At 41.4% G+C, this 12,194-nt stretch overlaps 1 protein-coding gene across 1 annotated transcript in view; it reads right to left on the bottom strand.

Moving 5' to 3' along the window:
* Nucleotides 1-12,194, bottom strand: part of LOC103392004 (piezo-type mechanosensitive ion channel component 2-like) — a 39,629-nt gene that overhangs the window by 15,773 nt on the left and 11,662 nt on the right. Inside the window, exons 9-29 of the mRNA XM_025062356.1 lie at nt 11,813-11,960; nt 11,712-11,744; nt 11,432-11,675; nt 10,958-11,331; nt 10,216-10,321; nt 9,300-9,532; nt 8,985-9,133; nt 8,108-8,186; nt 7,936-8,030; nt 7,619-7,821; nt 7,375-7,532; nt 5,997-6,173; nt 5,769-5,882; nt 5,236-5,436; nt 4,947-5,151; nt 4,550-4,651; nt 4,258-4,435; nt 1,439-1,525; nt 1,176-1,332; nt 466-562; nt 212-377 (exon numbers count right to left, since the gene is read on the bottom strand). Coding sequence (XP_024918124.1) covers nt 212-377; nt 466-562; nt 1,176-1,332; nt 1,439-1,525; nt 4,258-4,435; nt 4,550-4,651; nt 4,947-5,151; nt 5,236-5,436; nt 5,769-5,882; nt 5,997-6,173; nt 7,375-7,532; nt 7,619-7,821; nt 7,936-8,030; nt 8,108-8,186; nt 8,985-9,133; nt 9,300-9,532; nt 10,216-10,321; nt 10,958-11,331; nt 11,432-11,675; nt 11,712-11,744; nt 11,813-11,960 — 3,306 coding nt within the window. The remainder of the gene's footprint in view (nt 1-211; nt 378-465; nt 563-1,175; nt 1,333-1,438; nt 1,526-4,257; nt 4,436-4,549; nt 4,652-4,946; nt 5,152-5,235; nt 5,437-5,768; nt 5,883-5,996; nt 6,174-7,374; nt 7,533-7,618; nt 7,822-7,935; nt 8,031-8,107; nt 8,187-8,984; nt 9,134-9,299; nt 9,533-10,215; nt 10,322-10,957; nt 11,332-11,431; nt 11,676-11,711; nt 11,745-11,812; nt 11,961-12,194) is intronic.

Raw genomic sequence — 12,194 nt, 5'->3', positions numbered from 1 at the left:
CCAGGAGGTGAACCCTGGGGTTCCACACCAATGACAGAGACATTGCCTCTAGGCCAAAGCGCCACCAAGCTATAGTTGTTGTTCTCAATGTTTGATCCTGAAAACTTCGACCAATATCAGACCATACAATGCTGATTGGTCTGTCCCTAACGATTCTCATTCCGTTTCTGTGTGTGTGTGTGTGCTGGCGTTTGTGTCTATCCATCTCTACCTGGAGGCCAGCAGCTGCGTGTTCCTCAGGTCCAGCACGACATACAGAAAGTAGTGGCTCCTGAAGACACGCCTCTGCAGCAACAGGAAACAGAAACAGACACCATCCCAGATGATTCCCGCCTCGTCATTAGGCAAGTCACATTGTTTACTGTACTGTTGTTCCGCTGGAAGGGATAGACAGACGCACGGGTGAGAAACAGAAAGGTGGGAAAGGCGGAGAAGGTACACAGGCGGAACAGGAAGATGTCTTACGCTTTGTGTATCCCTTGATGGTGCACGCCAGGCTGAAGAGCTGAATCAGCCAACAGTGATTTAACACTAAAGATTTAATAAAACCACAGGCCAGAATCTGTCAGGGAGAGACAGAGAGAGAGAGAAGACTCAGTCACACAGAAGTCAAAGTTAGCACATTAGCTGCATTAGTTACAATTGTTGTCCAGGATTGACACTGTGCAGTTTCAACTCCTGACGCTAGCACTACTGCCACTTCATACGGTATACTCTGCGCACAGACACTACACTCATGGGGGCATAGAATTAGGTAGGGACGCTAGGGACATGTCCCAAGCGATATCCACCTACTACTGTGTAGTCCGGGTGTATGCGGGAGCAGATAGATGGAGCGTTCATGTGGACTAAGATGTAAAAGTCATGAATAAACGCTAAAATGCCAAAATGCTTTTATCATTTTTTATGCCACCTACTGGGGAAACGTGGGGATTGCAGTCTAACGTATACGCGTTTGGCATGAAACTGCTTAAAAAATAACGCGCGCTCGATCCCATTCTGAACAAAACCGGGCACTGAGCAACAGAAGTATACTTGTCGGCTTCAACTATCTGTGTATTAGTCAATTAAGTTTGATTGTAAAAACGGCATAAGAGCCGTGGCTAGATGGGAAGACTGTTTCAAACTGTTTGTGCGCAGCAATCGTATATATATCTGACAGAAGAGACACTTACTGACAAAATGTTCTTCATGGTGATGACAAACACGTTGTATCCAATCAAACAGTCCCAGTAAAGCAGGATGGATTTGACCGGTTTTAGCAGCAAGTCTCCGCCCACCAACAGGAAGTAGAAACAGGCAACCAGGTAACCCATGCAGAAGATACTGATCCTGGAAAAGCAGTACATGACTGTTTTGTTCAAATGGAACTGAAAAAAAAAAACCCATTATATTCAGCGAGCCATTTCTCATTTGGCATAGGCACGGCCCTACTCACCTTGTGGTTCCTGTGATGAAGATGATGGTGAGCACAAACCAGAACATGTAGCTGAAGATGATGACCTTAATCATGTCAAGGTACGACCTAAAGATAAAAAGGAAATAAAAAGACAAAAACTGATAAACATTGTGGCCATTAGACAGAGTCAGACAGACAGGTTAACTAGGTCACATTAAAAAATGATACGTCATTAAGTTTGGTGTCAGGGGGACAGAGGGACAGACGTAAGTGGATTACCCTCATCAAATTAACAAAAAACCCACTCAATCCACAGACAAGTAGGTCAAGACGACGTGGTTCAGAAAGATGTGTTCATGTTATAAAGACGCATGTAAACAGGTCTAAACCAAAACCAAAAGTACCCTACGACATTTAAGGTCTTTAATGATAAAGTTAAATCTCTAAGACACAGCAACACACATTAGAAAATATCCTGTAACTAATCCTCAATCCCCCCCCCATGAACCATTTTCAAAGAATTTGGTCTTGAGAATATCAGCGTCTTCTGTTTCTTAAGTTTCCTTTGCGCTGCTTTCATTGGAATGTACCAATGTAAAATGGAAGCAGCACAAAGCAGTACTCAACTCAGAGGATTTAGGTCTACTGGTAAAGACCAAGGAGCAAATCTTCAAATTATACTGAACAATTTAATGTATTAGTTCAGTGTTTTTCAAGGGGCAGGCCGCTCATGGTGGGCAGATTGGGGGGGCCTTGGCATGGAAAACACTAACATAATAGCACAATCCTAATAGGTCACCACTACTAGCATGTCAGCTAACATGCTAGATTCGAGGTGTGAATGGTGAATTTAATATATTCCTCATTTATCACCCTAAACTAGTGTTTTTGGGGTTTTTTTTTTTTTTACCTTAAGGTCACCTGGAATTCAAATGGGGTTGTCTGAAATGTCTATTAATTGATAAATAAATATATATATATGTAATATACATATATGTATTAAAATATATAATAAAAACGTTTATATGTATAAATAAATATAAACCTATAGGTATGTATGTGCGTACAATAGTAGCTGTTATGAAGGTATTGCACATGGTTATTGTGTATATTTATTGTGGATATTATGTCGAACGTGGTGACTTGAGACAGACAATAATAATACGCAAAAGACACGACAAAGCTGAGACGGAAGCATTGTGACACTTTTCATCTTCCGAATCTTCAATATGGCCAGTTTGAGTAGCTGTAATAGTTCTTTTTCGGGATTCATTGTTTGAGAGATTGTTCGTTCGGTATTCATTTTCAGCCTTGTGCAGACAAGCTTACCTAGCTGTACATGTGATCAGGGGAAATAAAAAATGTAACTCTGTGCACTAATTTGGCAACTTTGTATTTGCCACACAGTATGACAAACTGGATTATACCAATACGGGGGGGTCCTCGACCTATGTCGGGGTTCGATCCTACCAACGACCTAACCCAATCTTTACCGTAAGTGGTAACGTATGGACACTAACATATTACATATCGAATTACCTACCTGAACCTGTTAGCCAAGAAACAATTGCTTTTACATGGAGTTAGTCCCAACAAATAGCAATGAAGACCACAAAATAAAATGAATGGTTGTGAGCCATAATGAAGGGCAAAAAAAGGTTTAAAAAATATGGCGAACCACCAACAAATGTAAACAGAGACGTCGTCTTCGTCAGAATGGGGAACATTGTCTTAATATATTTGTATATATATATATATATAGTGGCGCTTTGGCCCAGAGGCAATGTCTCTGTCATTGGTGTGGAACCCCAGGGTTCACCTCCTGGGCAAGTTCAAGTCCCGATTAGGGCGGTTGGTACCTTCCAGTGGACTCACCACCCGCAGGAAGGTTTGGTACGGTGCAATGTGATTTGGGTGGCGACTGGTATGTTTGTAAAACACTGAACAGAGGTTTAAAATACTATACCACCTACAGGCCAAGTAGGTGAAACTACACGCTTAATGCATAGTTGCCTAATAAAAAGTGACGTACAGGAAAAATAACAAGCTGGTTAACTAAACCGTTGAATAAACTGAAAAAGGTTCAGGGCAAATACAGCGGTCCCTCTCCTATCGTCGTAGTTGCGTTCAGAGACCCATCACAAAAAGGGAAAATCCACGAGGTAGAGGCGAGATAGTTATTATATTATTTACGTATATATTTACACTTTACGAACCTCCCCCCCCACACTGATATCAACCCTGTATTACCCTTTCCCACACAATTATATTCACAGCAGAGTTGTTTAATGGAAATATAAGACATACATATTACGTAAATAAATTAAATACACATTGTGGGGGCCGCGGCTGAGGTTAGCGCTCAGCTGCAGGAGGGAGAGCACGGGAGTGGCGATGTCTTTTAGGTTATTTTTATAGTTTTAGTGTTTAAAAGTTAGAAAATGCTTTGATCACGAAAATAATGAAAATGTTGAAAATAATAATAATAAAAAATTACCGTGAAATACCATGACACTCTTGTATTCTCGTGATTGGAATAAAAGGAGAACCGGGATATAGAGAGGAAACACTGTATAATCAAAGTCATTGTGACCAGAGAGCGACAAGGAAACACAAAGAAGTATTTGTGGAAGTTTGTCGTGGACAGGAAGATAAAGGAGTAGCAGGAAAGGGCCGGAAACTGACAAACTCTGGGTCATGAACACTTGGGAGGAACAGTAGTCACAGGGGCAGTAACACAGTCAGACAGGAAGTAGAGAGCATTAACGGGAAATGTAAGGTGAAAAGACAAAAAAAAAAAAAAAAAAAAGACAAGACACCATTAATGAGAGATCAATCAGAGAGTAAACTAGTTTTACCTGCAAAGCATGAAATCAGGGATTTTGTTAAGGCGCAGTTGTGCGATAACGTCACTGATCTGTCCATCCTCTTTGTCCAGCTCACTGTTGTCTCCTGCGAGAACTTGAACTGGTGACTTCAATTCGTCCTCAAACACCTGAAGCTGCAGTGAGGCACCGAGCAGGAGCAGGAAGTCATCTGAAACGAAGCAGGGAAAAAAAAAAAAAACTCATCGAAATGAACCTCCGGCTTTAATTAATACGTCATTGTCAATATTATTATGTGGCGACTGAGGTGGCGCTGGTGTCATACACAGGAGGAAAAGTGGATTTGGTGGACTCATATGATCAGGGAGAAACAGCCATTTCACAACGTTGGAGTCAAGGTTTGAGAATGGAGGTCTCCATGGATAATCTGCAACAAACACATATATATTTATATTTTTAATATTATTGTATTTATTGAATTATTTTTCCTTTTTGAATACAAAACTGTTGCATCCTTTTATCTTTTATAAATGTATTGCGAAAGGCTGATCCATACAGAAACAAATTCTCAAATACTGGATATGCATTGATGAACAAGGCTGAAACGTGTTCTCTATCTTTTATACATTTATTGCGCAAAGGCTGGATTTGTATTGATGAACAAGGCTGAAACGTGTTCTGTAAAAATCAAAATCGAACGCTCATAAAAATTGTGTTTGTACCTTTACAAGCAGCGGGAGGAAATCCAATGCACAGTACGTACTGGAAACACAACAAAGCTGACAGGAAGTAGCAATATCTAGGCCACAGTGCAGATATGCGCTTTCTGCTGCGTCGTGACAAGACTGTAATAAGGCCAAAAGCGTGGGCTACAGCAAAAAGATCCATGCGCTGACCAATCACGTTGATAGCCAGCAAGAAGCAGGTCTAAGAAAAAAAAAACAATGTAAAATGTCAATTGTTAATGAATTCGTGGTTTGCTTTGCTACTAGCCGTGTGCATTCATCTTACCTCCAGTCCAAACTTGTAGAAGAAGTAGTTGAGGAAGTATTTTACGCAGCTTAACATGTTGTCATCCAAATGCTGCCGGGTGACATCCTGAAAGAGTGATCTGGTGGGGGGGAGTACTATTTTATGCCGTAGACGATAGAGCTCCTGATGTCGGTAAATCGTCACCTCAAATGCCAACAGTGCTAGCAACATTATGTTGTGCTGTCGAGACAAAGCACGTGTGTACATCAAGACGAGGCCTCGCCCAAAGCCGTCGGGAAAATTGACACACTGAGGGTAAATTATAAATATATTATCGTCTAATCACTCACAATATTGTAGCGTCCCTCAATGCAAAATGATGATATTGCCAAGTGTTACTGACCCAAGGTTTAGTCATCCAGAAGTACACATGCTACCATGGGCCAACTCGCAATTTTCACCACTCATATCACTCATAAGTAAAAACATTCAAATATGTACTTTGAATTTTGAATCGTATGCTTACGTAGAAGAGATCTCTGGAATCAGTAATAACATTAAATGCTACTCACTCTCAAGTAATCGAGTAGTTTTCCGTTGGTTTTCCAAAGCCCCACCCACTGAGCAGGGTCAATTGGACCAGCATATAAGAGAGAAGGCGAAAGGTCTATAGTCGAATTTTCTGGCTGCGGATACACAAGATACAATTAAAAAAAAAAAGAGAGGTGAAAGAGAGCGCTTAAAGAGAAACAGAGAGCAGTATACACTGTGTACTCTGACCTCCTTATAATAATAATTACCATGGTGCAGTTGGACGAGTATTTTGTTGGCTGAACTACATTGAGCTGGTATAACATTTTACAGACGGTGACCACACATGTCCACACTGTGCACACCCCCGACATTAGCGGGCGCCAGGTTCTGCAGGGCAGAGCCAGTGACACGAGGATCACAAAGAGCAGGTTAAAGAGACACACCTGTATGGACAGATACATTTAGAGAGAGACAGAGAGAGAGAGAGAGAGAGAGAGAGGAGGGAAAAGGTCAAAAGGTGATCAATGTCTTTTTTATAGAAACAATATCAATAGTACACATCTACAAGGGGCTCCTTGGTTTACAAGATGTTCGATAATATCAGCCAGCTGTTATTATCGGACGCTATTACTATAATTATGTAATATCAGCTTTTCCTCCGATAATGAAACCCCAATAACGCAATGCCTGGGTTTCGCCCATATGATGTGACCTAAAAATAGTTTTGAAGTGAAAGTGAATTATTGTCATTGTGACACAACACAACTGCACACAATGAAAAGTGTCCTCTGCCTTTAAGCCAAACGGCTGCTTATATCGCTATTGGCTGATATGGAATCCGAAATTAAGTGTTTGGACAATATCGACATCCATCCGTTACCGGGTTGTGGGGGCACAGTCTCCACCCAAATCACATTGCACCGTACCTAAAACCTTCCTGCAGGTGGTGATTTTCATCCGCTTCATCCGGGATTCGAACTTGCCCAGGAGGTGAACCCTGGGGTTCCACACCAATGACAGAGGACGTTGCCTCTGGGCCAAAGCGCCACTACAATATCGACATATCGGCAAAAACGTTAATGTCAGATATCCCTATTTACAACATCCTCCACCAATGGTGTTTCATGGTTACATCCTTCTTTCATAAATGTACTAAGAAAGTGTTGTTACATCACTGTGACATTAAAGATTTTGCACGTGAACTAGGAAGTGGACTTTTCCCAAGTCGTACTATATGCGAATATATACTTATATATTTATACGTATTTTTATTTATACTGTCATTTTGAGGATTATTCTTTATTTCTCCTGGTCCCACAATATACATGTACTGTATATGTATACACTCACAAATTGTATAGTATCTACAGTACAAGGTGTGTATTGAGTGTTTTAGAGTGCGAAATGACAGGGAATTATTGTGGCCGCACCATTTCCTTCAAAATAAAAGCCTTTCAGTTATTTTTTTTTTGTGCAACTTTCGTTGCGTAATTGGTGTCGTAGGTACTTTGAACTTGTAATTTAACATTCAACTCGTTATTCAACACCCTGGTCTGCTTAAATAAAGAAAGAAAGAGAAACAACAACACGGTAAGAAATTACAAAAGAAAGTACAAAAAAAAATAACAGGGAAAGGATTCGGACCTCCTTAACAGAAACCCAGACGATGTAGCAGGATACGATTTTGAAGATGTGTAATTCCAGGAGCCACCAAAGGAGGCGTTGAAGGCACTGCAGGGAAAGAAGAAAGCGCAGGAACAGCACCGAGAGACGATCGACCACCAACCTCCAGGAGACAAGTACTGAGTCGAAAGGAGAAATGGCAGAAATCTGCTTGTTGTTTATACCACCATCTGTATGTCGCAAATACAATCACGTGAGTGTTTACCTGTGTTGTGGGCAGGTAATGTTTCCTTGCCAAACATGGAGGGGTCTTCCTCCTCCTCCTGCTCCTCCTCCTCCTCCTCCTCCTCCACTTTCCATTCATCTTCAGTCTTCACCTTTGCCTCCTCTCTCTTCTCTGTCTCCAGAAGAACTGGTGAAGGCCCACTTAACGACAAATCGACCAGGCTACCATCAGAATGAACCAATCTGCCAAAGAAAATTGTCATGTTAAAGGTTTATTTAGTCCTGAGTAGGATATGCCTTCAACTCTCAGTAAAAAAAAAAACAAAACAAAAAAACATTGTAATTGACTCTTGTTACCTGGTGATGGTGCTGTTGTGCGTGTCGACCACAGTCTTCAGGTCAGTTAGCCGTAGGAACGGCTCATGGAAGTAGTGTAGGTGAATGATACAAACCTGCAAAGCCAACATCAACATTGTAACATAGAGTATCTTCATTGTAACACAAAGTGTGTGTGTGTTTGAATATGCACCAGTAGGAATGACGCGGGAATGAAGATCCTGGTGAAAAGCACAGGAACTGAGAACTTTTCCAGACCAATGTCCTCTAATCTGTAAAAATGTTGCCAAAAATAAAAAAAACAAATAACAATAATAAGTTCAACTTCAGGACAATAATCGCATTCATTATTGGCTTTGACAAGCTGCAATCGAACTAACTTGTTGTTTTCTTGTTGCTATGCGACATGACAATAACCGAAAGCGCTGACTTAAGCCAACTCTGGGAGGAGAGTGCTCTGCCTCTATACCACTTTTAAAAGTTTTTTTTGTATGGCCATAGCATTACTGACAGCAAGAAAAGACCGCCATCTCCACACCAGTCCAACTCTCCTCGGCCATTTGTGAATTCTCCCACTCAACCTCCACCACCTCTTGGACCCAACATGGTACAGTAGCAACAGAAACGTCATGCTCATTATCCAGATAATTCGAAAACTAACCAAATGTTGTCTGCTCCTCGTTTTAGGTTTCCTTAAGAACTTCAGTGGGTTTTTGCTCACCCCCACCCTTAATACTAACATGGCAGGGAATTGACTGGATCTAAGCCAGGGCTCCAGACTTTGTCTGACTATACAAGCCTACCTAAACAATGGACTTGTTGGTTTCCCATGGTAGTCCTTCCAACTCCAATTGACCTTACCAGGCAGGGAACAGGCCCTTTCCTTACACAGAGCACAATCTTTGAGCCTAAACTCAGGCAGAGTTTTCTGACCATGAACATACGCCGACACCTTTACTGCGAGAACCCAGACACCTTCCTTCCAGTGTCTCGCAAAAGACAAGGCTTGTTACCAAATATGCATTATTTTAATTGTATCTTATTGATCAGATAGAACAAGACCAGATTACCTATGCGTGCTCAGTCCAGTGTAGTAACTCCAGGTGAGAGGGGACGAAGGAAACTGAAAGGTGTACACCAGGATCAAAACCATCATAGAGTACACCACCACAGCCACCCAGAATCCTCTAAGTAAGGCACGCCAGCGTTCATAATTTAGCTGCAGAGACACAGATTACATTTTTCTATTATTACAACAATAGAAAAAAATGCAGCACAGAACATAACAGCTCGGGGGGGGGGGGGTGACCAGATCAATCAGCAATCAGTTTCAGACAGATTCTTACAACTTGAATTAGACAACCAAATCTGTTTTTGCGTCTTACCTGATAGAGGGCGACACAGCAAAGGAACATGACCATGTAGATAACTTTGTAGAGGACGATTTTCCCCTCAAAGCTGACGAAGAAAAACATGGTTCCACACACGTAGATCCAGTACTTAACAAACATCCTGGTGACCACAGCAACCAGCGTCTCCATTTGGATTCCTACTCTGCCATCAATGAGCAGCATTTCTTCATACGATGCCTCTGTGTTTTTCCGAGCGTTCTGATTTTCTGATTAGGGAGACAGTAGTTGAAGAAGACGTGTGTGCAGACAGAAAAACATAAAAAAAAAGTGTTGTTCTTGACGGACATAACAGACAACAGTGCAATATAGACACAAATAATCTTAATAAATGCCAGTTTAAAATGAATACCTAAACCCTCATCTGCTTGCCCACTTTAAATTTTAGAATCAGAATTTCCGATTTATCACAGGGTAGTTGTGGATTAATCACGATTAATCAAGATATACAAACATTCCGAAATATGACAAAAAAGGTTTATTTTTCTGTGTATACAAATAACAAGTAAACATATAAAAGTATAGATCATAATTTAGCTTCATAGAGTTGGTGGATTTTAGTCATTAATGTTCAATAATCCAGTGTAGTAACTCCAGGTGAGAGGGGATGACGGAAACTGAAGGAAAGGTGAATGTCAGGATCAAAATCATCATGAAGTACACCACCACAACTACCACATTAATGTTGACAATACATAGACATAGAGACAATTCACAACGAGGTGACGACCAAAGACCCCTTCAAGTGTAGATTGTGTAAAAGTAAGGCTTCTTCTACTGTCCCTGTTTAGTGCATTCCCTGCTCGTGCTTGTTCCTCGTTTAAATCGGAACGTTGTATTTTGCCAGCACACGTAAATGTACTTTGAGTTAAGTGTTTATCAGACGTCTCACCCTCTGTGTGGACAGTGATTGTAGAGAGAAGCGCGTCAGTCCGTCGGTCCTTTTTCTCAGTCAGCGCCTGACGCAGCAACAGCCAGAACGTCAACAGACATAGTAACTGCAATGGAAAGTACGCATTTTGTAACTGGTCTGATAACATAAGGTTATTAGTTATTCTGTTCCTGCGGTGCAACGTGCAACTCGATTTTCGCTATTAGTAAACTCACATGCTGTACATAAGTACCCATGTCACTTATCTATGCTAACACAGTGGTAACATCATTACCTAGGACATAAAAACACCAGGAGAGTCTGACTTTGCTCGGGAGCCGTAATGAAGGGCAAAACGTTTAGCGCCACATTCATCCACTCCGCTCACAGACTGGTTCCCATGCAAAATTTTGTTTTAACACCATGCGTCGGAATCATTTATTACCTTACCAAAAAAAAAAAAAACTTAAAAAATAGAAGAAAAAAAAATAGGTCGAGGACTTCGTAAACTGAGGACCCCTGTATTAGAAAAAAAATAAAGTATGATAAAATAAAAGAAAATTTAGGATTGGAATAAAAAATAAATAATGCTTGTAGACAATAAGTGAACTTTTCTGGCCACTGAATAACTGAAAATGTAAACATTCAGGTCATCAAATAACTTAAATCATACCAGATTACACTGATGGAGTTTACTGCTCACTGTTATGGTTAATCTGTTACCTTTGAGGCAAGCTCCCTGCAAGGGACATCTTTCTGTTACCTTCGAGGCAAGCTCCCTGCAAGGGACATCTTTCTTAGGGAACAGTCCAGGCACTTCTTGTATTGAATGAAAGCTGTAGATATACTGCAGGATTACTATTAGGTTTCCGTATACGACCAACCAGGGCGATGACATTAGTGTGTAGCGGCGGCGGTCTCGCATCATCCAGAGGACACATGACCACAGCAGCAAGACACAGGTAAGCCACGACACATACGTGACCGACCATGCCATCATGGCCATTAGAGCACAGATGTAGCTCTGTTTGAGTAAGAAGCTGAATGCCATGGATGCAGCACTGACTCCATCCTTCTCATCTTGCACCTCATCCTCCACCCACTTGTCTGCTTCAAAAAGACAAGTGTCCAAGGTGTCTGCGGCATCAAAGACAAATGTCATAATGACCTTATGTGACGACATAGTTCTCCTGACATGACTGACAATTGTTAACCAGCGCTCAAACCGCAGACCCACCTGATTGGCTGAGAGAGTAGTGAGGTCTGGAGTCATCCAATCCAAGAGAAGTGCTTTGCGTAGGGAGGACGAAGGAGTCCGAGAGACTCGTCTCAGTCGCTGAAACTTCCATGCAGTTGGGCCGATCACGCGCTTCGCTCCACAATTCTCTCCTTCTCTCTGCCGTGATGTCGTCACTGAACTTATCACTTAAGATGCTGGTGGCAGTGATGTCCTCACTGCTTCTGCCTACCGCTGACTCGGTCATTTGAGCATCATCATCATCATCTATAAGCTGAAGTATTTGAGCATCATCATCATCATCATCTATAAGCTGAAGAAACACGTGTCAGTGTTTTTTTAGCAGTGATTCGAATCCCACGATGATGACATATTCCTTACCCGGTTCCTCCACAGGCTGGCAACGGTGTGATGAAGCAGCAGCAACAGCAGAGGACTACAAAAGTGAAACCACCGTAGCTCAGCGTTCAGCTGCAGCGTCCAGGGAGAAACGCAGTCCACGATCACCACAGGCACCAAACCAAACAAACTGCAAAGGAAAAACACATAATCATATAGCCAATCAAAATTCAAATAATAAATATTGATTGTTGATTAAAAATTATGTTGTTCCAAAAATACAAACAAATGAACGAGTGATATCGATACCTTAAATTACCTTGCTTTAAATTTCCTGTGCGAACTATTCAGAAACCTTCAATATAAATTGTTTGTTCTGCCTATATTCTTGTAATTACGATCTACTTATTGGGCCACCCCCGAC

This window comes from Cynoglossus semilaevis, chromosome 1, assembly GCF_000523025.1.
Source record: "Cynoglossus semilaevis isolate Cse_v1.0 chromosome 1, Cse_v1.0, whole genome shotgun sequence".
NCBI classification, from domain to species: domain Eukaryota; kingdom Metazoa; phylum Chordata; class Actinopteri; order Pleuronectiformes; family Cynoglossidae; genus Cynoglossus; species Cynoglossus semilaevis.
This window is presented reverse-complemented; position numbering and strand designations above follow the sequence as displayed.